The sequence below is a fragment of the Acinonyx jubatus genome, chromosome B1 (genome assembly GCF_027475565.1).
Source record: "Acinonyx jubatus isolate Ajub_Pintada_27869175 chromosome B1, VMU_Ajub_asm_v1.0, whole genome shotgun sequence".
In the NCBI taxonomy this organism is placed as follows: domain Eukaryota; kingdom Metazoa; phylum Chordata; class Mammalia; order Carnivora; family Felidae; genus Acinonyx; species Acinonyx jubatus.
The window spans coordinates 15,671,398-15,695,952 of NC_069382.1; the positions used below are offsets into that span (position 1 = coordinate 15,671,398).

General features: G+C 39.4%; 1 protein-coding gene across 1 annotated transcript; it reads right to left on the reverse strand.

Moving 5' to 3' along the window:
* Positions 1 to 2: 2 nt before the first annotated feature.
* UFSP2 (UFM1 specific peptidase 2) lies at positions 3 to 24,543 on the reverse strand. The gene is made up of 12 exons (XM_015080373.3): positions 24,312 to 24,543; positions 21,322 to 21,400; positions 18,983 to 19,166; positions 18,835 to 18,901; positions 16,290 to 16,447; positions 15,715 to 15,907; positions 13,928 to 14,074; positions 10,811 to 10,975; positions 10,473 to 10,597; positions 8,021 to 8,097; positions 7,168 to 7,292; positions 3 to 159 (listed from the first exon to the last, which is right to left on the reverse strand). Exons 1-12 carry the CDS (start codon positions 24,312 to 24,314, stop codon positions 73 to 75), a joined length of 1,410 nt encoding a protein of 469 aa, XP_014935859.1. The 5' UTR covers positions 24,315 to 24,543; the 3' UTR covers positions 3 to 72.
* Positions 24,544 to 24,555: the final 12 nt, after the last annotated feature.

The window sequence follows — 24,555 nt, forward strand, 5'->3', positions numbered from 1 at the left end:
CCCAGGATTTAAAGTTTGTCTTTATTAACAAATTTATAACACAACTTTACTACAGTCTGAGTTCAAGATATTTTAGAAAACATTTGGTCGCTGAGGAAGACATAAATTATAGTAAGCATCCTTGTTCCAAAAGTCTGGGCCCTTCCATCCACACCAGCCCTAGATTTGGGAGAAGCGAAAGGAAAATCTTTTACAAAATTATAGGACTACATGATCAAAACTGTAACATTTTAAAAACCTGTTCTGTCCGCTGGATCCTGTAATAAGACTACCTGTATAAGTCAGAGATCTGAACTCCTGGGAAGCATGGACATTAACAGACTTGGGTCCATTTTAGGTAGAGTTTAACAAAATTTTAACTCTATGGTACTTAATCCTAGAAATTATTTTTAAAAATTCCTTATGGTAACTGTTACTCCAAATACCACATTTTTCTTGATTTTACGATGTACAATTCTGGCAGTCGAGGGCAGGTGATAGTTGAACTGGCAGTCTGTTTTTCTTAGTTCTCCACTAAAGACGGTCTCGGGACCATGCCGTGCATCTTAGCTATGAGGAAATGTGTGTGGCAGGGAGAAATCTGTGCTGGCTTCTTGAGATGCCCTTCACTGTCTTTGGGCCATAATCATGCCACTCTCCATTCTTCATATCACTATTAATCCTTTCTCCCAGCAGAGAAAATTACGTTCAAACAAAATCTCATTGTAAATACAAAAGCATATCAAATTTCTTTCAGGGCCATTGGTTTCTTTTCTTTTTTTAAACTTTTTAAATGTTTATTTTTTTTAGAGAGAGACAGAGCACAAGCTAGGGAAGGCCAGAGAGAGAGAGGGAGACACAGACTCTGAAACAGGGTCCAGGCTCTGAGCTGTCAGCATAGAGCCTGACCTGGGGCCCAAACTCACAAACCGTGAGATCATGACCTGAGCCGAAGTCGGACACTTAACTGCCTGAGCCATCCATGTGCCCCTGGTTTATTTTCTTAAAGATTCAGCTAATGACTAGTCTGAGTTATATCATTCTGAAATGAAATGCTTTGCTTGCAAAATACTTTTGAGGAGGCCAGCTAGGACTCTTAAAATAAATACCAGTGGGTGAGTGACAGTTACCCTAAGTAACTAGGAAGCTGCAGGGCATTCAGTCAGGGACCTAGAGTTCAAGTGCATGCTTTCTACAGAAGACAGTGTGTTAGCTCTATTTTTTAGTGTGGAGGTTGGAGGGTTCAGTAGACATGTTCTTTAATCTGATTTCAAATGCAAGTAAAAAAACAAAAAATCCTCCATCAGTCGTGTTCCCCTGCCCCCAGGTAACTGCTAATTTATCTTTGAGATCTGTTTGTTTTTATACGTAAATAAGCTTTTTATTATCTCTTTTAGCAAACTTTTTTCTCATAAATTTAATGTTCTAAAATCTGTTTTCTTGATGAACAGAAAAAAAGGCTTATATGATCTGTTTTAATCTTTGAGGGCTTTTTCAGGTAACCAGACTCAAATATTTAAAAAAGAAGTGGGTAGAGAGGGTGCCCAAACCAGCAACTGATGGCAGTAGATAGGGGAGCCTGCTCTTTCCTTTTGAGGCGAGTGGTCTGGGAACTTCAAACAGGGAAGTTCCACAAAGGGGTAAAGAGAGGTCAGGCGGAGACAGAACTCTCCCTGTAGCTCCCACTACAGACTGAAAGTTGGTGTCCTCCCAAAATTCATGTGAAACCTAATCCCTAAGGTGATGGTAGCTAGAAGGGGGCCTTTGGGAGGGGACTAGGTTATGAGGGCGGAGCCCTCATGGATGGCATCAGTGCCCTCATTAACGAGGCTGCTGAAACGTCCCTCATCCATTCTACCACGTGGAAGACCCTGAAAAAGACTGCTCTCTGTGAACTAGTAAGTGGTGCTCACCAGACCAGACATGCCGGTGCCTTGGATTTCTCTGCCTCCAGAATTGTAAGGCCACCCAGGCTATGGTGTTCTGTCATAGCAGCCTGAACAGACTATAAAACAGTGCTCTAGATTGTTGAGTTAAGTGAGAGTCAATAGTTCCACCGATGGCCAGGCCTTGGCTTCACAGCTCCTTCTGTGTGCCAATACGGCAAAGGGTTTTTTATAGAATCTATGGAAATATAACTTGCAAAGGACAGCACAGTCCTTAGAGACAGTAATCAGGAACAATGCCTTACTGGATCTATCCAGATGCTTCAGAAAACCCTATCTGGACAACTCCATCTAGTGCAAAGTTCCTCATGCCAGCCAGAAAGAAGTAATTTTATCTGTATCACACCTCTAATTAAAATAAGGTTTCTCATTGCCTAGAAGATAAAATCTAAATACCTGGTTTCTCGCAGGGCTCACAATGACTATCCTGCCAGCCACACCCCTTCACCAGCTCTACTCAGGTTCAAACTACTGTAGTTCGGGAACATGCCCTGCTTTCCTTTCACTGTGTCTAAGGGAGCCCTCTACAGGATCTACAACTCTACAGGAGTTCCAGCTCCCTCTTACGTAACCATATTCTTTCTGGGGAATCCTTTTTGGATCTCCTTTGTCCTTGTAGCTAGACTAAGAGCTCTTTAAAGACCTTCTTTAATACCCCTATTGCTTTGGACAGTGGATGGCACATATTAGGTAGGTACTTCATGCTGAATGAGTAAACAGTTTGCTAAAGAAAGAGTAAATACTGCTTCCATTTGCATGTACCGGCCCAAAACATTCCATACATAGATTTAAAACTCCAAATGTCTTGAAAGAGAAAAGCAGAATGCACTTACACCCTGTCAGTATTTAGATAGTCTTAGCATTAGCAAAAGACTTTACTAGTCTGAAATATAAAAGAGTTCAGCCACACACAGTGAAGCTCTTTACATACTAAAACCCCTTATCCTCAGGGCTTTAGTAACCTCATGCAGTTATGTTCTTTTCAACTTCTGAAAGTGTATCCCCAATCAATTTCAATGTTAAACTACCCAATTCTCCAGGAATTCTGCTTTAAAAAAATGACCTGGACAGAGTTAAGAAGGCAGAGTATTATGGGGACCCTGACCTTGTCTTATCCCTGAAATGCAGCTGGATCAGCATCAAACCATTTTGAAAACCTAGGACATTGATGTGAGGATTAATGCAACAATCTGCATAATTTGAGCCAGGTACCTTGGCAGGTAGACGATGCAGAGAGATGTGGGGGAGAGAAAAGCAGCGGAGCCATGGAGGGTAAGGAGCTGTTTTCATGGAGAGAGGACAGAGAGAAAGGGGAGAGTGCAGTGTACTGGGACTGCGCAAGAAAAACACTTCCCCTGAAAGTAGCTAGAAAGAGAAAGAGTGAAAACACTTGCAGGGGAATGGACAAGAAATCAGTTCCCCAAAACCATTGAGAGAAAGGAGTGGGTTTCAATTCCACCAGGATTCTATAAACAGCGGAGCGCACAGTCTGAAGTTTCAGAGTTCATGCCTGGCAGGCAGACAACTTAGACACAGAGTAAAGGCAGGAGCCTGAAACAAAGGAGGGGTGCTTGATCACGTGTGTGAGGGCACAAAATCCCCACGCCAGAGACTAGAGAGCTGGGTGAAACCATCACCTCAAGCGCACATGTGCGCACACAGGGATAGACCCCAGTGAGCTAATCAGCACCACCAAGTTGACAACTGAGCCATTGCCAGAAGTCCTGCCCACCTGCATCCTTGAGGCATATCCTGGAGAAGACCAGGACAAATCCCTTCCACCTGTTTAAGGACTATAGTGTGATGCAAAGTTTCAGTTTCAGGGGAAACTGGATGTAACTTCATTCAGGCTGCATTCTGCTTGCTTGTTTGTTTGTTTTTGCTTCTGTTGTTTTCTTTTTCTTTCTTGGATACAGAAAGAGATCAAATTTTTTAATTTTTAATTTTATTTATTTTCCTTATTTTATTCTATTATTTAAAAATTTGCCAGTGGGGGGGCGCCTGAGTGGCTCAGTCAGTTAAGCATCCGACTTCGGCTCAGGTCAAGATCGAGAGGGAGGAATGTACACCAAAATAAAAAATAGGAAGAAATCATGGCCAGGGATTTAATCAACACAGATACAGTAAGATGTCTGAACTAAAATTTAAAACCACAATTATAAGAATACTAGCTGGTGTTGAAAAAAGTATGGAAGACAATAGAGAATCCCTTTCTGCAGAGGTAAAAGAACTAAAACCTAGTCAGGCAGAAATTAAAAATTCTATAACTGAGATGCAATCTTGAATGGATGCCATGACGGCAAGGATGGACCAATCAAAGCAGCAAATCAGTGATACAGAAGATAAAATGTCGATACTACCCATTGCAGTCTATACATTCAATGGAACCCCTATCAAAATAACACCAATATTCTTTCCAGAGCTAGAACAGACAATTCTAAAAATTTATATGGAACCAGAAACGACCCTGAATAGCCAAAGTCATGTTGAAAAAGAAAACCAAAGCTGCAGGCATCACGATTCCAGACTTCAAGCTGTATTACAAAGCTGTGTAATCATCAAGACAATATGGTACTGGCACAAAAACAGACAGATAGATCAAGGGAACAGAATACAGAACCCAGAAATGGACCCACAAATGTAAGGCCAACTAATCTCTAACAAAGCAGGAAAGAATATCCAATGAAAAAAAGGCAGTCTCTTCAGCAAATGGTGTTGGGAAAACTGGATAGCGACATGCAGAAGCATGAACCTGGACCAAACTCAAAATGGATGAAAGACCTAAATGTAACACACGAAACCTTTAAAATCCTATAGGAGAAAACAAGCAACAACCTCTCTGACCTTGGCCACAGTAACTTCTTACTAGACATGTCTCCAGAGGCAAAGGAAACAAAAGCAAAAATGAACTATTGGGACATCATCAAGATAAAAAACTGCACAGTGAAGGAAAAAGTCAGCAACACTAAAAGGCAACCGACAGAATGGGAGAAGATATTTGCAAATGACAAATCAGATAAAGGGTTAGTATCCAAAATCTATAAAGAAGTTACTAACTCAACACCCAAAAACCAAATAATCCAGTGAAGAAATGAGCAAAAGAACAGACATATTTCCAAAGAAGACATCCAGATGACTAACAGACATGAAAAAGATGCTCAACATCACTCATCATCAGGGAAATACAAATCAAAACCACAATGAGATTACCACCTGACGCCTGTCAGAATGGCTAACATTAACAACTCAGGCAACAACACATGTTGGCGAGGATGTGGAGAAAGAGGATCTCTTTTGCATCGTTTTTGGTAATGCAAGCTGGTGCACCCACTCTGGAAAACAGTATGGAGGTTCCTCAAAAAACTAAAAATAGAACTACCCTATGACCCAGCAATTGCACTACTGGGAATTTATCCAAGGGATACAGGTGTGCTGTTTCAAAGGGGCATGTGCACCCCAATGTTTATAGCAGCACTATCAACAATAGTCAAAGTATGGAAAGAGCCCAAATGTCCATCAGCTGATGAATGGCTAAAGAAGATGAGGTATATATACACAATGGAATATTACTTGGCAATCAAAAAGAATGGAATCTTGCCATTTGCAACAACATGGATGGAACTAGAGTGTATTATCCTAAGCTAAATAAATCAGAGAAAGACAAATATCACCTGATTTCACTCCTATGTGGAATTTAAGAAACACAACAGATGAACACAGGGGAAATGAAGGAAAAATAAGATAAAAACAGAGAGGGAAGCAAACCATGAGATACTTTTTTTTTTTTTTTAATAGAATTTACTGTGAAGGTAGCTAACCTAGTATATACAGTGTGCTCTTGGCTTCGGGAGTAGATTTCCATGATTCATTGCTTACATACAACAACAAGTGCTCATCCCAACAAGTGCCCTCCTCAATGCCCATCATCCATTTTCCCCTCCTCCCATCAACCCTCAGTTTGTTCTCTGTATTTAACAACCATAAGAGACTCTTAAATACAGAGAGCAAACTGAGGGTTGCTGGAGGGGTGTTGTGTGGGGGATGGGCTAAATGGGCAAGGGGCATTAGGACACGTGTGATGATACGTAAGCAATGAATCACCAAATTCTATTCCTGAAATCATTATTACACTTATGTTAACTAACTTGGATTAAATAAAATAAAAAAAATAATATATAAAAAAGTAAAATATAAAATTCTAGAGTTTATTTTTAGTATTATTCTTTTTTTTTAAGTGTATTTATTTATTTTGAGAAGGTGAGCAAACAGGGCAGGCAGGAAGAAAGGGAGAGAGAATCCCAAGCAGGCTATCACTGTCACTGTGGAGCCCGATGAGGTGTTCGATCTCATGAACTGTGAGATCATGACCTGAGCTGATATTGGACGCTTAAGCGACCAAGGCTCCCCTAGAGTTTTTAAATATAGAACTTAAGATATTATTTATGACTCCTAATTAAAGCTTTTTACATAAGAAAATGATCTAATAAATTATAAATTCATAAAAGGTTCAGAGAAACCTTTTCATTCATGTTGATGTTGACTTAGTGACAACATGATAAAAATAAAAGGCAGTAACAGTATGATATATTCATTGGCTTATGGCTGGAAAGGTTGTATGCATTTTTTGTAATTTTAATATATTTGGCAAAGAATATAGTAGTTAAAATTCAAGTTAATTATGTCTTATACTTGCCTTCTAAAGTTTTAGTATGAGTTTTCATATGTGTAAATTTGTTGCCTATAAATTAAATTTATCCCTCCTTTAACTGATATTGTAAGTATCAATGACTACTCTGGAATTTTGTCTCAAATTCAAATCTTTTATAGAATGAGATTAAGTTATATGTAAATAAATTAAAAGTAGTCAAGCCTCCATACCGTTTAGTTTATTTTTGGTTACTAATACAATTATAAAGGTTATTTAATCTACCCTCCTATTTCAATACATTTGTTTATGCAAAGTTGTCACATCTCCAAAGGAATATAATGATGAGCTGTGTGTTCCATTATTAAGTTAATAATTAAGAAAGTGTTTATAAATCTAAAGTTTTTTCTTTGCAATTCACTTTAGTTTCCTCTTGTTCTCCCTACCTAGAAAGATACTCCTTATAGCCCCAGAATACCTCCTTATAGTGTGGATCACTGCCCTCGGTTTAGAGTCCTTCTGTTAACAGCCAGTTTGCTATCTTTTGGTTCCAGGTTCTTTGCCTTGTATCTTCATTTCTGTTAAACAGATACTTACCTTTTCCAAAATAACTTGCAGATCTTCAGCGCCTGTATAATGTGGATCTAAAATTAGAAATTTTATCTGCCCGGTAATTTCGTTCCACGCCACTCCTAGTATTGTGTGGGCCAAAACTCCTCCCCCTATAACAGAGGAAATGTGAACTGTGAGAGGGCATGTATGAATCTCAACTTGCTACTCAATTGCAATTTAAAAGCACTATCTTGCCTATTAATTGATCTAATATCGCATTAGAATGGACTAGCCTATATTATAAAAGACCACAGATGATGTCAAATACACTGAGGAGATAAAATTATATCTTTAAAGACAAAAAAGATACAATCATATTTATAACCATATAAGGTTTATATTCCACTGCCATATCCACGGCATTACTGATACTGGATTTACGAAGGGCTATGCAGGGTCTAAACTCCTCCCAAGAGAACAAGTCTTGTTCCTCATAGAATCATCAATCTTTAGATCGACTAATCTGATCCTTTTGACAAATACAGCCCAGTGAGGTGAAGCAATCTGTACAGTGTCACACAGCCAGCTAAGTTAGTGACAGCACCATGACTGACGAGGCTCAACTGAGTGACAATGGCCTCTTTTCTATACTGCTCTCAACTCTTTAAATATTTCAACACAGTTATCATTTCTCTTCTTAACCTTTATCTTTTGTTTTAGCTTTCTTCCCACCTTGGAAATTGAAAAATAAATACCCAGAGGTCAATATATATGGTATAAAAGCTAATTTTGAAAGGTTTAAAAATGACTGATTTTATGTGACATTATTTACATTAACAATACATTTTACATGTTCTCCACTCTATCAAAGGAGCCCCAGATGTCCAGAACACCTTACCAATCATTACTGGAGTTCCTTCACTCTGGAAATGATTAGCCAGCTCCCGTCCTTGAGAGGCCATTTCAGAACCTTGGCTAGAAAGAAACCATTCTCTATCAGATGAACAATTTCTCACACTAAAGTCATTAAGGAGTTAGGGAGCCAATGTTTTCTACCTTTTTGTTTTCTTTTTTTGGTTACTGAAAAAAATACGATGTAAATTTAAATACAATTAAGTGGTCAGGAACTGACCTGAGAGCAATTTAAAGCACCATAACCTCTTAAAATATTTAAGGCCACTAAACATGCTAGGAAAGAAGTAAGGAGACCCTGTTCCTTTGCTTCTGCAACTGCATAAAGAAGGGTCTGGATTTTTAACTGGGGAGTAAAAGTGGTCACATTGATGCCCAGTGGGCTCTTATGGATGGATTTAATTTTGGAAAAATGAGTTTTAAGTCCTGGGTTCCTGTCTTCTTGCCATCAGAGTCAGTCTGTATTTCCTTATCTTTAAATCGGGACCAATCACCCTGCCCTGTCTACACGACAGGAGCTTTGGGACTAAAATAGACAATATCTGTGAGGCCAATATGAAAACTGCAAGATGTTTTCAAGTACGACATACTATTTTTAGGGATATTTCAATGTCCTATACAATTCGTATTTTTGAGAAGAGAGAAAGATGGTCAGATGAAGGGAGGTTATTTTTTAGATTGGACGGGCCAAGTGGTGCTAATCCTTACCTTCTTAGTAAGGCATGTGTAAAGTTTTAAGGGGCCAAAATGCTCACTTTTTAAGCACCATATGCTTCAATACTTAATCTTTCATTTATTTGTTAGCATTGGTTTCCAGAGCCAATCCAAACTGCAAGTGTGAAATCAGATGAACTTGGACAAAAGCACATGCACAAAAAAGGATGGTGTTACTGTATCTACTGAGGTTGTTGTAATAGAAAATGTATTTAAAACACAAGCTCATAGGGGCGCCTGGGTGGCTCGGTCGGTTGAGCGTCCAACTCTTGGTTTCATGTCAGGTCATGATCTCACGGTTTCTTGAGTTCAAGCCCTGAATCAGGCTCTGTGCTGACTGCGTGGAGCCTGCTTGGGATTCTCCCTCTCTCTCTGCCCCTCCCCTGGCTTATGCTCTCTCAGTCTCTATCAAAATAAATACACTTAAGAAAAAATAAAACATAAGCTCATGAACAAGGAGTAAGGTACTTACGGTCATAGAAATTAATCTTATTTAACTAATATTTGCTCATATTTTAATGCTAGAATTATGGTTAAGATGTATTGGAAAAAAATGAATATATTATTTGGACACATTATTAGTTCACTCACATCTTAAGAAGAAAAAGAGCAGGAGTTACACAAAAAGGGCAGTCATAGATCAACATTTGATTTTCTCCTTTGAAGACTTTAAATTTAAAAAAAAAAATTTTTTTTTTCAACGTTCATTTATTTTTGGGACAGAGAGAGACAGAGCATGAACGGGGGAGGGGCAGAGAGAGAGGGAGACACAGAATCGGAAACAGGCTCCAGGCTCTGAGCCATCAGCCCAGAGCCTGACGTGGGGCTCGAACTCACGGACCGCGAGATCGTGACCTGGCTGAAGTCGGACGCTTCACCGACTGCGCCACCCAGGTGCCCCGCTTTGAAGACTTTTTAAAGACTTGAGGATAAAAAAATTTGATTTTCTGTAGCTCCAGTCAAAGTTGACATATTCCCAAGTTTTCCTCTTCTAGGCTAAAATTAAGTCTAGACCATACAAGTATATATCACGAAGTTTACTCATCGACTCAAAGTCTTCTAAAACATAACCAAAAAAAGCTCAGGGTTTAAAAAAATGGGATTGGGGTGCCTGGGTGGCTCAGTCAGTTAAGCATCTGACTTTGGCTCAGGTCATGATCTCACAGCTTGTGGGTTTGAGCCCCCTGTCGGGCTCTGTGCTGACAGCTCAGAGCCTGGAGCCTGCTTCAGATTCTGTGTCTCCCTCTCTCTCTGCCCCTCCCCTGCTCGTGCTCTGTCTGTCTCTCTCTCAAAAAATAAACATTAAAAAAAAAATTATAAATAAATAAATAAATGGGATTAATAAAGCAATGAAGCAACAGGGAGGGGAGAACGAATGTGGAGGAAGAGAAAGGAGAAAAAGATCTAGTTTTCTTATTATTTTAATAAAATGACAATCTTGGTTTGAAATGATTTCACTAATTTCTTTTTTTTTTTTAATTTTTTTTTTCAACGTTTATTTAATTTTTTTGGGACAGAGAGAGACACAGCATGAACGGGGGAGGGGCAGAGAGAGAGGGAGACACAGAATGGGAAACAGGCTCCAGGCTCTGAGCCATCAGCCCAGAGCCTGACGCGGGGCTCGAACTCACGGACCGCGAGATCGTGACCTGGCTGAAGTCGGACGCTTAACCGACTGCGCCACCCAGGCGCCCCTAATTTCACTAATTTCTTAGCATCCTCACCTGACGAACAGTATTTTTGATGTTATTCCAATCAGTTGGTTCAGTACCAGCTGCACCTCGATAGATCCAATCCATTGCCGTGATCCGACAAATGTTGCTGGTTTGTCCCCGGCATCAACTACAGCCTTTACGTATTTAAAAATACAAAAAAATCCATACACAAGACAGCCATTAAAAACTCTATTTAGGACCTTTTTTTCCGATTACAGGTATGTATTTTTTTCCTTCAAAACAGAAATAAGTCTGTGTGTACCATGAGGTAATAATAATTGTTAGTAGTACATTAAGGGGTCATGAAATGTACAATTGATTATAATTTTAAATGGCATGTTCTGTACCTGCTGAATTTCTCTGTGCGTTGGAATGGGTCTCTCTGTGTAGCCCTGGTGTCTGAACCAAGAGCAGATGGTCTGCAGAGATCGGTAAGCGCAGCCCCAGCCAGTGTCATCCGTCCGATCCTGCATGTAGTGATGGTAACTGTATATGCCCTGGACCACATGAATCTATATAAAAAGAAGAAATAGAATAACATATTAAACTTAAGATAGATGCATATATTCTATAATACACCCAAGCCAAGTTTACTGTTCTCAGAGCTAGACTGTTACTGTAATTCCTCACAAAAATGCCTTGAGAACTACAGTTGAACATTATACCCTCTTGGCTTTTTATTAAATGTCCAAAGTCCTTACCATAGGCTGTCAGGCCTGTCAAGTCCCGCCCTCTGGCAGTTCCATCTTGGCTTTCCTCTATTGCATGCTCTGCTTTAGGTTCAGATATGCCAGGGGCAATCTGATCTCAGAGCCTTATGGTTCTCCCTGCCTGCAACACTCTTTTCCCAAACAGTTTTGCAGCTCTGCACCCTTATTTCACTCAGGTCTCTGCTCAAATGTCAGAGGCCTTCGTGATCAGCCAACCTAAACATGGCATGCTTACTCCCTCACCACCCACCTCTTGCCCTGGCTGTTACTCTCTCTTCTGCTTTTTTTTTTTTCCCCAAAGCACTACTTGACCCATTACTTATTACTTTTTAAATCTCTGTCTAACTACACTAATATGTGAGTTCAATAAGGGCAAGTACTGTGTCTTATTTATTTCTGGGCCTAAGCTTCTCCAGCGGGCCTGGCTAATGGTTAATAGCCAGTAAATATTTGTTGAATAAATGATGAAGGAAGAAATGAACAAAGGGTCCACATAATGGGACATGTGAAGAATGTTTCTCCAATTTTGTAAACCTGCCATTGATTAAAACCCAGGTATGCTATTTAAATAGGGGAACCTGGGTGGCTCAGTTGGTTAAACGGCCGACTTCAGCTCAGGTCACGATCTCAGGGTCTGTGAGTTAGGGCCCCACATCAGGCTCTGTGCTGACAGCTCAGAGTTTGGAGCCTGCTTGAGATTCTGTGTGTGTGTCTCTCTCTGCCCCTCCACCACTCATGCTCTTTCTCTCTCTCTCAAAAAATAAAATAAACATTAAAAACATTAAAAACAAATCCTTAAATAAAGGCCAAGATCATATAACTTCTTTCTTGTCGTATAAAGCAATATTAAGCGCCTGGGTGGCTTAGTCGGTTGAGCTTCCAACTTCAGCTCAGGTCATGATCTCATGATTACGACTCAGGCTCTGTGCTGACAGCTTGGAGCCTGGAGCCTGCTTGGATTCTGTGTCTCCCTCTCTCTGTGCCCCTTCCCCGCTCATGCTGTGTCTCTCTCTCAAAAAATAAAATAAACATTAAAAAATGTGTTTAAAAAAGAATACATGTTCCCCACTTCCCACCACAAACTGGTACTATTATTTTTTGGCTTAAATTAGCTAGGAAGAGGCATGGACAAATACAGAATCCTCACCCAACAATTAGACAATATATTTTCTTCTCAAGCACACACAGAAAATTTATAACTAGAACACTGCAGTAGGCTGAAAAATGGTCCCCAAATGATACCTATCTCCTAATCTCTGGAACCTGTGAATGCTACCTTATATGGTCAAAACAGAAAACAAGAACAAAAAGAAAAAGAAAAAAAGTTTGAGGGAGGCCTTTGCAGATATGATTAAATCAAGGGTCTTAACATATGGGCAAATTTGCCTGGACTATCAAGATAGGCCCTAAATGTAACCACAAGTGTCCTTGCGAGGGAGTGGAGAAGGAACTCTAACACAGAGGAGGAGAAGAGAAGGCAGCATGACCACAGAGGCTGACAGGAGCGATGCAGCCACCAGAAGCTGGAAGAGGCAGGGATGGATTCTCCCCTAAAGCGTCTGGAAGCGGCCTGACCTTGCTGACACCTGGATTTCAGCCTACTGATGTGGTCCCCGAAGTCCTCTACGTAGACATTGTAGCATATGTTCATTTTTTTTTAATTTTTTTTTTAACATTTATTTATTTTTGAGACAGAGAGAGACAGAGCATGAATGGGGGAGGGGCAGAGAGAGAGGGAGACACAGAATCGGAAGCAGGCTCCAGGCTCTGAGCCATCCGCCCAGAGCCCCACGCAGGGCTCGAACTCACGGATCGTGAGATCGTGACCGGAGCTGAAGTCGGACGCTCAACCGACTGAGCCACCCAGGCGCCCCGTATATGTTCATTTTTAATAAGCTTTCCTTACAAAGCACACAGAGACTCAGCAGATACTGAATAAATGCCATGACATGATGGACAATTAAGTTTCCTCTCTCGGCGGCCTGAGTTTAACGGAATGGACCTTAAATGATGTGGGCGGTGAGCAGCTCTGAGGAGGGCAGGAAAAAATTACACATAGGCTTCAGCGATGAAGAAATGGAGGCTGAGAAAAGCAGGCCAGTTAGGATCAAAGCAAACCCACAGAAAGCAGCAGAAATGCCACCAAGGAGCAGCAGGGGCCTGAGACAGGTGGCTGCTGGTCACAGGGCCGCTAAGTTCTAGGAGGCCGGCCGAGCACGCGTTCCTGTTCTCGGATGGCCCCGAGCCCCTGCTTACTGGCCCTACTCAAACCCCGCAAAGAACCCTCCCCACACTCCACCAGTCCACTCTTACCTGAGCTGCCGTGAGTGAGGACCCACCACCTGCAACCAGGGCCGCACCGCACAGGAAACGTGTCGCAGGCCCTAACCAGACTCCTGCTACGGCATGCCCTGGGTAGGATACTTAGCCTACTTAGTGTGATTTCTCAGGTTCAGAATGAAAATAAATGGAACAGATGGGGGCAAGGCTTTTAAATAAGTTGGGGAATGGAATTTTAGTAGGAAAAATGTGGTACATAATATCTATACCTGACCTTTTTAGACTACTGTGAATTACTACTATCTTAAGCAATGATTATTAAAAGAAATGGGTGGTAAATTTTGTTTTAGAGACGACAGACATTATGAATAAATCCTTATAATTTCCACTGGATACAAAGAGCCAAGAAAAACCAAAAAAACCCACCACTGACACTGATGATCAGTTGACTCTATAAATAATTATTAAACTCACCATACCAGTCTCCATGTTAGGTGGGTTGAGATAAATGTGTGGATTTCTAATGTAACCATCTTTGTATGGTTCATCTGGAAAGTGATAAGCATTAGACCTTCTGAAATAAGGTCTGTCATGAGGCAGATTGAAGAGGTCATGTAACTCCTAAATGAAATCAGAATCAGTAGAAGAGAAAAAAGTTAAATAACTTAGATTCCTTATCAGTAAACAAACTCAAGCTAAAGAGATAAAACAAAACTAATTATATACTGGCTATAAAAGTTATCAAACACACATAATTCACTAAACTAATATAATATGATAACATATAGAATAATAATATTGTAACAAACTAAAACCAAATGAGAGTTATTTATGTTTTTCTATGGATATGGGTAAAAATGGGAAGGGAACGCAGAAAAAATGAAAATGCAGTTGACCCTTGAACAATGCGGGGATTAGAGACACTGACCCCTCAAAAACTGAATAGCCACTGTTGACTGGAAGCCTTATAAACACATTAATGATTAATACATATTTTGTATGTTATATGTATTATATACTGCATTCCTACAATAAAGTAAGCTACAGAAAAGAAAACATTATTTAGAAAATCATATGGAAGAGACAATACATTTATAGTGCTGGATTGTATTTACTGAAGATAATCTATGTACGAGAGGATCCCTGCAGTTCAAACCCGTGTTGTTCAAGGGCCAGCTGTAATTTGTCAGAGTGAGAGAAGTAAGATAATTTCAAATTAATTATTTATTATAACACAATCTGTTAAAACACATCCAGGCTAAAGACTGGTTTTGAAACAGCCTTGCAAATGAGTAAATTATAATGAACAATAATGGAATTATGTGACAGTATTTTGAAAAATCATGCTTAGAGTGCTTCACAAATACAAGGGGTAGTGATTAAATTATGAAGTAGAAATTCGGTGGTAGGAAACCAACCAATATGGCATCAAAATTAAAATACACATACGTGTTTAAAATGCAAAATTTTCCCAACTGTATAAAAGTGTGACAGTTACTTTGTAAAGTCCGGCATTTTCCTTTTTTGTATCTCCTACGTAACGTGCAGTTTGAATGGGATGACGTGGTGCCAGCAACACTTACAGAGGGTGCAGAGGGTTCCGCCAGCAACACTTACAGAGGGTGCAGAGGGTTACAGTATGACACGTCTTCCCAGGGGGATGAGGAAGATGCTCCCACAGTATAATTGGATGGGTGCCAGGCAAGACCAGACATCAAAAATATGCATTCCAAAACCAGTCATTTCATCAATCTCAGTTCTTTTAATGCTGATCATGTTTTCTTCAAAATACCTCTAATGAAACCCAAATAACGGTGGGACATGGGGGATGAAGTATTACTATAAATCCTAATTAGAATTAGCATAGATCCTAACTTTCCTTCTCTGACTGTAATCTTGTCTCTTTCACAAATCTTAAAATAACAGAAGGGAAAAGGAGTTTATTTATAAACACTCATCAGCAGCTCCAGGCATGTAAGTATCTCTTCATTTCTGTACTTTGTTATGGAAAAATTTCACAGAACATATGAACCACACTGAGTGTATGAAATCAAAATGTTAATATGGTTTAGCATTTTTTCATTAATACCACTTTTAAAAAGTTCTATGTGAACAGAAATTACATAACATGTAAAAAGAACAGTCTGCTTCCACACTTTCCTCTTAAATCACAAAATAATTTCCACTTATTAGAAATGTTTAAGTAAAAACGAAATGAGTCATGGTCATATTTTCTCTAAGAACAGGTGAATTGGTTTTACCTTTCTATAGGACTGCAGCTGACCATCTGGAATTCCTGATGGATATGAAATTGTTTTAAGATTTTTTTCCCCTGGCAATAAAAAGTGCAGTGGTTCAGGAACCACAATAGATGTTCCTTTCATATATTTCAAAATGCACTTCTCCATATCAGTTAGTTGATTATGAATTGCATCAACTAGAAGTTTACGAACTCTGTGGAGGGACATATCCAAGGGCATTAACGAAAGTTATAATGGCTATGAAAAATGAGAGTGGAGAGTAAATACATCTCAAATACAGTAAAACACTTGATTGGACCAGGTTTATGAAAGGAACTCTAAATCATGCAAAGTGAAGTAAACTGTGTATTTCCTGAGTATAGGTAAAGGGAAAACCCCATAGGTTTTGCACACTACCCTACATCCTCTAAATAAACATTTACTTACTAGATGACTCAGTTTAATAATAAGCAAGGAATAAATCACAGTAAAAGTTACAACAATCCTGGATATGCCTATATGATATTTAAAAACCGACTCTGATTACTTTGGGGAGGAGTGCTCATTCAAATGCAGTAGTAGGACAAAATACTTACTTTCCCCAGGTTTCTTCCGGAGCAACAGATAGAACTACATCAACGGGTAAAATCATACTAACGTAGTGGTGCCCCCCGCTTTCTCTTTCAATGATGGGGGTTACGGCTCCCAAAGAGGTTGACATTTCCAGCATAAGATCTATATTTACTATTTGATGCTATAAAGATAAACAGTAATAGTCAGCTTATAGCACATTGAACATTAAATATTAAGGGCAAGTAAAAGGACTTTTTAAGGGCCATATAAAGCTGTATGACAGTAAATTGTTTAAAAGCACAAATCGTAGGGGTGTCTGGGTGGATCAGTCAATTAAGCGTCCAACTCTTGATTCTGGCTCAGGTCCAGATCTTGTCTGCACTGAGGACAGAGACTGCTTGGGATTCTCTCTCTCCCTGTCTCTCTGTCCCTCCCCCGGATTCTCCCTCTCTCTCAAAACGAATAAACATTTTAAAAATGAATAAATAAAAGCACAAATCTTATCTTTAAAAAAAAGTCTTTTCTGCTCCAAAATAATCTGAGGGAAGGTGGAGAGTGAGTGGGGATGAAGATGAAATCAGACTGACCATGTGCTGATAAACATTTTTTTTAAACATGTGTGTGTGTGTGTGTGCGTGCGTGCGCACTGATAAACACTGAAGCTGACACAGCTTCGCCAGTGTTCATACAGTGTTCTCTCTACTTTTGTAGAGATTTAAAGTAAAAAAAAAAAAAAAAAAATCAAATGAACAAGATACCAAAGGAACTTTTAAACATACGTTACAACTATATACCCCTGGTCTAAAGACACAGAGAACGATAAACAAATATTGAACTCTTATTAGTAGGTTTGATTTTGACAGGGGTATACAATAACAACTCTGAAAACACTTTCTGTTTTGAACAAATCTGGCAAAATATTGAGGATACTGGAAGCTAGGTTTCTCACTGGAAAACATTTATGAGCCGTGTGAGGTAAGAGTAGAATTGGAAATACAAATAGGATTTACATAGATAAAGAAATGGAGAAATGGCTGATTCCCGAGCTGGAACAGGGACAGTACATGACGTGCCTAGAACACCTTGGGGAATGAAGTAGGAAGTACTCAAAAATAGTGTCAAAAGGACATTGGAGCTAGCTTAAGGAAGCTTCCATTGGCTAAATCTTACAAAATGTGAGCATCCAAATAACTAATGAGAGTAACAGATTGTAACTCACTGCATAAAATAGGAACCTATGCTTCCATGTTTATAATAAATAAATAAAGAAAAGCAAAGCTCTTCATTATGGTATAATTTCATGTAATAAATGTGGAAGGAAATGATAGAAAAATCACCACTTTGCAACCATCAGGTTAATGTTGGATTCAGGTAAAAATTACCAACTCCAACTGAAGTGGTGAGTAAAACTTTGGTAAGGAATAGGATACGAAAATATAGCCTCAGAAGATACACAAAGTAAGCCTCACTTAACTACATATAAGGGAAAAAATAGTGTCCTCACAGAGAAGAAAACCCGCAGACACTGCATTAAGTAAGCGATCAGAGTTTTAACATCAACAATAGCAGGAGAAGACTCTTTAATATGATGTACTGAGGGGGACGTGACATTACTTCTGCCGTATTCTTACCAACAGTGTACCACCTGAATCTAATCATGAGGAAGCCTAACACATCCCAACTGAGGAGCATTCTACAAAGTGACCCGTACTACTCAAAATGTCAAGCTCCAACTACTGGTAATTCTCAAATCATTTGATTGACAGCCCAGTTTTTTTGTACATTCCATATCTGTAAATCTAACAGCTCACGAGGCCATCTCATTGGTGTCTCAAACAACATGACCGAAACTGACCTCATGTCCTCCCCTTCATCCATCTTTACCCAAGCAAGAAACTGGGCATCCCATATCCAATTCGTTTCCAAGCATAATCCATTGCATGCCCTAGATATCTCTTGTCTCCACTCCCTCCTCTCCATTACCCTGGCTGTAGGTTTAGTTCAGCTTCTTCTGAGGTGGCCCCTGCCCACCTCTCTAACCTCATGTCATTTTCCCGTAACAGCCTAGAAAAACACTGCAGTCATGTTAACTTGATACAACTTCCTCCCTTAAAGGAGCTCCACTTTTCATGTCCAGTATCTGCCAAGTTTGTGGCATATGGCAAGTACTCAATAACACTGGTTCAAAAAAGCAACAGAACTAAGAACAATATGAAGAAAAGTAAATTACTTCTTACTATCTCATAGCATAATGTGTCACTATCATGTTTCAGAACAATTCTGTTTTATTTATTTTTATATAATTTGTAAACATACTTGAGTTGTATACTTTTTGTGGGAGCAAAGAAAGCATCGAAGAAAACCTTTAAGATATGTATTAATATGAAACAAAAGCTTCGACACGTAAAGCAGAAATATGACCTCTGGAAAGTCATTTACTCTTTCTGGACCTCAATAATCTGACCTGTGAAAAATAACAGAGTTGGATTAAATAATCTCTAACATCTCACTCCACTCCAAATTCAAGGATTAAACATTTTTAACTGAGAAGACGGGTGATTTGCTTACCATGTCCGATAACTTTTTGTCTTTCTTTCTCATAAATTTTCGTTTTGTATCTTCTTCCTGTTCAAAGCTAAATTTTTAATACACAAAGATGTTTATAATGTGCAGTGATGTTCTGAAAACATTTCTAGCAGTTTTCAAACATACTCACTGAATAAAGCGCATTATGGTCTTACAAGCAGAACCGTCAGCCAACTCTCCTGGGATGGTGTTTATGTCACTGTTGGGCCATATGTACACCGAACTGTGGCAAATTTTGAACACAAGTGCATTTGAAGAAAGCTTGGTTGACAGGTCACTTAGCACATGTTTTAGTGCTTTCTTGATAAATATTTCTAAATTAAAAGAACATAAATAGAAGTTATTAAGACGAATTTTCAGCTTTTCAACACGAATGGTTCTAAACACACAAAAGTAGAGCAGAGTAAAACTGACTCCCAAGAACTATTCCCCAGATTCAATAAAAAAATCATTTTGCCTTTATTTCTGAAAAATTGAGATAAAAGTCATTGACCACAAAAATCCATCCTTTCAACGTGTACAACTCAGTTGCTTTTAGCATATTGACAAGGTTTTACAACCATCACTATCTAATTCCAGAACACTGTCATCACCCTGTACTTAACCTGTACTTAACAGCACTCATTCCCCGTTCCCTCTGCACTTACCCGTGGCACCGCTAATCCACTGTCTCTATCGATTGGCCTATTCTGGATACTTCCTACAAATGGAATGACACATCATGCGTCCACGTCCACCTTTCACCCAGTATAGTATTTTCAAGGTTCATCTATATTGTAGCATAAATCAGTACTTCATTTCTTTTTATGGCCGAATAAAACTCCCTTGTATAGATACCACACAGTTTGGTTATCCATTCAAAGTGGAAACACATTTGGGTTGTCTCTTTGCTTTCTGGCTCTCATGAATAATGCTACGAATGTTTGTTTGCAAGTTATTGTGTGGATGTTTCCAACTCTCTTAGGAAATGCTTGCTGTATTCTCTACCTACGAGTAGAATTGCTGGTCATAGGGTTAACTCTACATTGAACATTTTCAAGGAGCTGCCAAACTGTTTCCAAAGGAGCTGCACCATTTTATATTCCCGCCAGCAATGTAGGAGGATTTCCTTTTAATTTAATACAATTTTGGAATATGTAAAACATTTTCATGGTTCAAGAAGATATATTTAAAGAAGATAATATATACTTGTCCTAGCTTTATACTCTTAAATCCTAAACCTATTTAACCTTGTGATTACAATATTTATTTAACTATTACACTGATATCTTGATAAATAAATACCTTGGGGTTGTGGTAGAGAAAAGATTACTTATAACAAGTCAGATTTTAAGACATCTTGATCTGTTTCAGAAAGCTGAATTTAAAGATTTTCAGCTGCACTACAAAAGATAAACTTAATTCCTCGATTATCTTCTGTTTATCCCTGAAGGTCCATGAGGTAATGTAATCTAAAAAAATTGCGACGTCTTTAAAGTTAAGTACCTCCTTCTTCTATATATTCTCATTAATGATTCTCTTTTTTGCGTGTTTGAAAGACTGATATAGTAGGAATATAATAAAAGACAAGCTCAAATACATTAATTACTAGGTAAAAAGCATCTACAGTGTCAGAAAGAACATTATGCATTCTTTCCCTTCCTATTTCCATGGAAACGATGGCCAGCTAGTGATCTCCTTCAAGGAACTTAGCACTTTTCATTCCTGATCTTTCTGAACTTCTCTTTGGCTTCTGACACCACCCATCATACTTTTCATGAGTGATTTTATTTATTATCGTGGTGTGGCTTATCATCCTTTAGAGATATTCTCGCTCTCTAGTCCTGACCACTCTCCCTTAAGTTTTGGATTCAAATTACCAAATGCCTGCTGGGAATCTGCACTTGATATGCTCTGGCATCTTATATGAAACACATCTCAAATACAACTCCTCATCTTTCTCCTCTGATATTCTTTACCTCTGTTTGTGGCCTTAGCCCAAATCAGAAACAGGAAGACATCCTAGAATTTGCTTTATACAAACTCTGCTGAGTTTTCCCCCATAGAATTCTTGTACCATTCCCACACAACATAACCTTGAAGAGAGTGGGCTGTGGAGACTCAGGGTTATGCATAGGTGCAAGTCTGCGATGCATAAATCTGGGTGCCTCATTTACATTGTGCTCATTTATATTCATATTTATAGTGACAATTTTTCACCAGTGGGCAGTGAACTTTTTTAAGAAGGGGGACATCTTCCTAATTTGCCTAGAGGAAACTTATGGGCTAGTGGTGGTGCTGGAACACAATCCCTAAGTTTAAATCCAATTTATATAAGTTACTAACCATATGATTTTAGTTTATTCATCCTATCTCTCACTCAGTTTCATCTGCAAAATAAAGAGAATCCTGGTATATTTCATCATCAATTTTATAATAAAAAAAAGAGAAGTTTTTTTGTTTTGTTTTTTGTTTTTTTGTCAGACCTACCATTAGCAGTAGCTAGCTGAAAAGCTAGATCAAGGCCTCCTCTTATTCTGAAGAGTACATCCACAGTCTCTGAAATCACCTAAGACAAAGAGAACCAAAATTCCGTCGTAAAACAAAACAAACGCATCCTCATACAAATGAGACTGTATCTGAGATTGAGCTAAGGCATTAATTAACCTGTATTCTTCAAATTATTTCATGAGTTAATTCTTTGTTTTTTCCAGAAAAACAAAACACCCTAAATTCTAAATCAGGAGTTCTTAACCTTTGTTCCACATTGAAATCACCTGAGGAGCTTAAAATACTTACGTGGGCTGCACCCCAGCGACTGTGATTAAATGATCTGGGACGGTCTAGGCACAGGGATATTTAAAAGCTCCTCTGTGCCAGTGATTCTAATATAAAAAGGTTGAGGACCACTGATTTAAAACAGTATTTCCAAATTATGGTCTTCACAATGGGTTTAAGAATGACATGAAAACATCAATGGTGAAGAACTAGTTTAAGAACCAGACAAGAACGATGAATCTAATATGATGACAGTGGTGGTCGAGACAATGAGAGTAAATTGACACATCATAATGGTGGGGATGTGACCTGTAGAACTCTTCTTCAGAGGGCAATGTGGCCATAAGAATCAAAAGTCTTATACTCAAATTCTCGGCCTAGTGATTTCTGCATTCAGAAATTTAGTCTAAAGAAATTTGCAGAGCACACAAAGGCCCCGGCATAAGGATGTTAAACTAAATGTTAACAGCAGGAGATTGGGTAAATAATTACGAACACTATACAGTCATGAAGAATCTCTATCTTTAGAAGAATATTTAGTAGCATAGTAAAATCTTGCACCTTATAAAGGGAAAAAGCCCGTGTGAAATGGAACCTATTAGTAGTTCCTAATATGAGTTTATATGTTGAATTTCGAGGAGTTGATGACATATGACAAATGACAGGTATCATTTTGTGGGGAATGGGGAGAAAAAGAGGAAGGGAATTTCTGAGATGAGGTTTCAAAGCTTTCATCAGATACTCAAAATAGGTCCCAAACAGGCTGAAGAACCACACTACACATTACGAACCCTATTTTAAAATAAATGAATAGATACTAACATATATTGAGCTCTTAAAATGTAAAAGTCACTATGCTAAGTGGCCGGACATGTATTAAATCTCATCCTCAGAACATCATGAAGTAGGTACCATTACTATTTTTCTCTTTACAATTCCCTCCTCACATGTTTAAAAGGGTGATTGTTTTTATTTATTCCACAAACTAACCTGTTGAAAGGGTATACCCTTTGCCCCAGTTCTACTTCTGGAATTTGTGCTAAGGAAATAATCGAAGTTCAGTGAAAATGAGCTTCAATGTTGTCCACTTAACATACTCTTGTTCATCATAGCAAAAAAAATTTTTTTGGAAGCCACTTAAATAGTAACCAATAAGAAGTCAGTTAAATAAAGAACAATACTACCATAGAAAATTTTAGGCACCCATTTGAACAAAAAATACTTAATGACAATGGAAGATACCGAAGAAGACAAAATTTAGAAAGACAGGCAAGGGCAAATTTACACTATATGATTTTGCACAAAGTAACTAGTCACTCAGTACTTTTGTACTGTTCTGTAAAATTGGAAAAAACCTATTTCATAGGGTTGTTGTGAAGATTCCACAAAAGATCTTCAGTGAAAGGACTAGAATCTCCCTAGGCTTCTGAACGGAGATCCTCTCTGAAGAAGTAATACCTAAGCTGAGATGTGAAGGGTAAGTAGGTGTGAGTATTAACAATTCCAAAGGAAAGATGGGGGTGTAGAGGGGAGTACCCATTCCAAGCAGCGCATAGATTGGTGAAGATCTGCTTCAAAAATTTAAAAGACTGCCACAGATGGTTAGATCTGATGGTGGCAAGGACAGGGATGGTTGCGGTAGAGTGAATGACAATTGACAGCCATGTAGGAGTAAGAATGCATAGGATCTGATTATTGATCAGATGTGCAGGAGTTGATCAGATGTCAAGGAGGATTTCCAGGTTTCTGGCATGCACAACATGCTGGGTGTCGGTACCATTTACCAAGCTGGGGATCAGTGGAGGAAGAGCGGTTGTGGGATGCCGGGAGGTGGAAATAATGAATCAGTTTTGAACTTGCTGAGTTTGAAATACATATGAATTGGGGAGCCTGGGTGGCTCAGTCGGTTAAGCCACCGACTTCCGCTCAGGTCAGGATCTCACAGTCTGTTAGTTCCAGCCCCACCTAGGGCTCTGTGCTGACAGCTCAGGGCCTGGAGCCTGCTTCAGGTTCTATGTCTCCCTCTGTCTCTGCCCTTTCCCCGCTCATGCTCTGTCTCAAAAATAAATAAACATTAAAAACAATTTTTTTAAATGAAATACATATGAATTATTTGAGTGAAGGTACAACTAGTAGATCTGCAGATGTAGAGCTCGGAATACAGTTAAAAATTTTTTTTAATGTTTATCTTTTTATTTTGAGAGATAGATGCGAGCAGGGGAGAGGCAGGGATAAGAGAGAATCCCAAGCAGTCTCTGCAGTCATCGCAGAGCCCTTGCGATCTGACCTGAGATCATGACCTGAGCAGAAATCAAGAGTGACACGCTTAACTGACTGAGCCACCCAGGTGCCCCTGGAATACAGTTGTAAAAGCTGGAGATAACAAATTTGGGCAGTCTTTAAAGAAAGTTACTCGTATCTTTCCCGGGTCCAATACTTCTTCAAACCTTCAAAAACGCCTAATATAATCCCTCGTTCTCAAAATGCATACACAAGAAGGAGGCGCGGGCAGCACAGGTCCTAACGTTGAGCTGGGGTATCCCAGGTAGTGTCGGGCAGTTGTCCCCCGGCTGAGACCACCGAGTTCGCAGCTGCCACCGTGCGCCCTGGCAGGACCAGCTCCTTCCAAAAGCTGTGGAGCCATGGAGGCTACCGAAACCCGAGGGGAAACACAAGCGGCGATGGCGAGCAGAGGTACTCACCATGTCTGCGACGTGGCGAAGACAAGGACTCTGACGTCTGCCCTAGGGCTCAGCTCGCTGGCCCGGAACTGGTGTTTCCAGGGACGGGGCCTCGGAAGGCTGACTACAATTCCCAACATGCCTCGCAGCAACGTCATGGGGGCGTATCCCATTACATCTCCTCGCGGGGGATAATGGGGCGGGGTCAGCAGCTTTTCCTCAGTAAATTCTATTGGTTGAGTCATGCGTATTCTATAGACACCCT

Coding starts and splice junctions, on each gene's coding strand:
- UFSP2 (XM_015080373.3), bottom strand. Junction 7,293..8,020: donor AGGAACTCCAGTAATGATTG/GTAAGGTGTTCT, acceptor CCTCTGTTATAG/GGGGAGGAGTTTTGGCCCAC. Junction 160..7,167: donor TGCAAGTTATTTTGGAAAAG/GTAAGTATCTGT, acceptor TCCCAAATCTAG/GGCTGGTGTGGATGGAAGGG.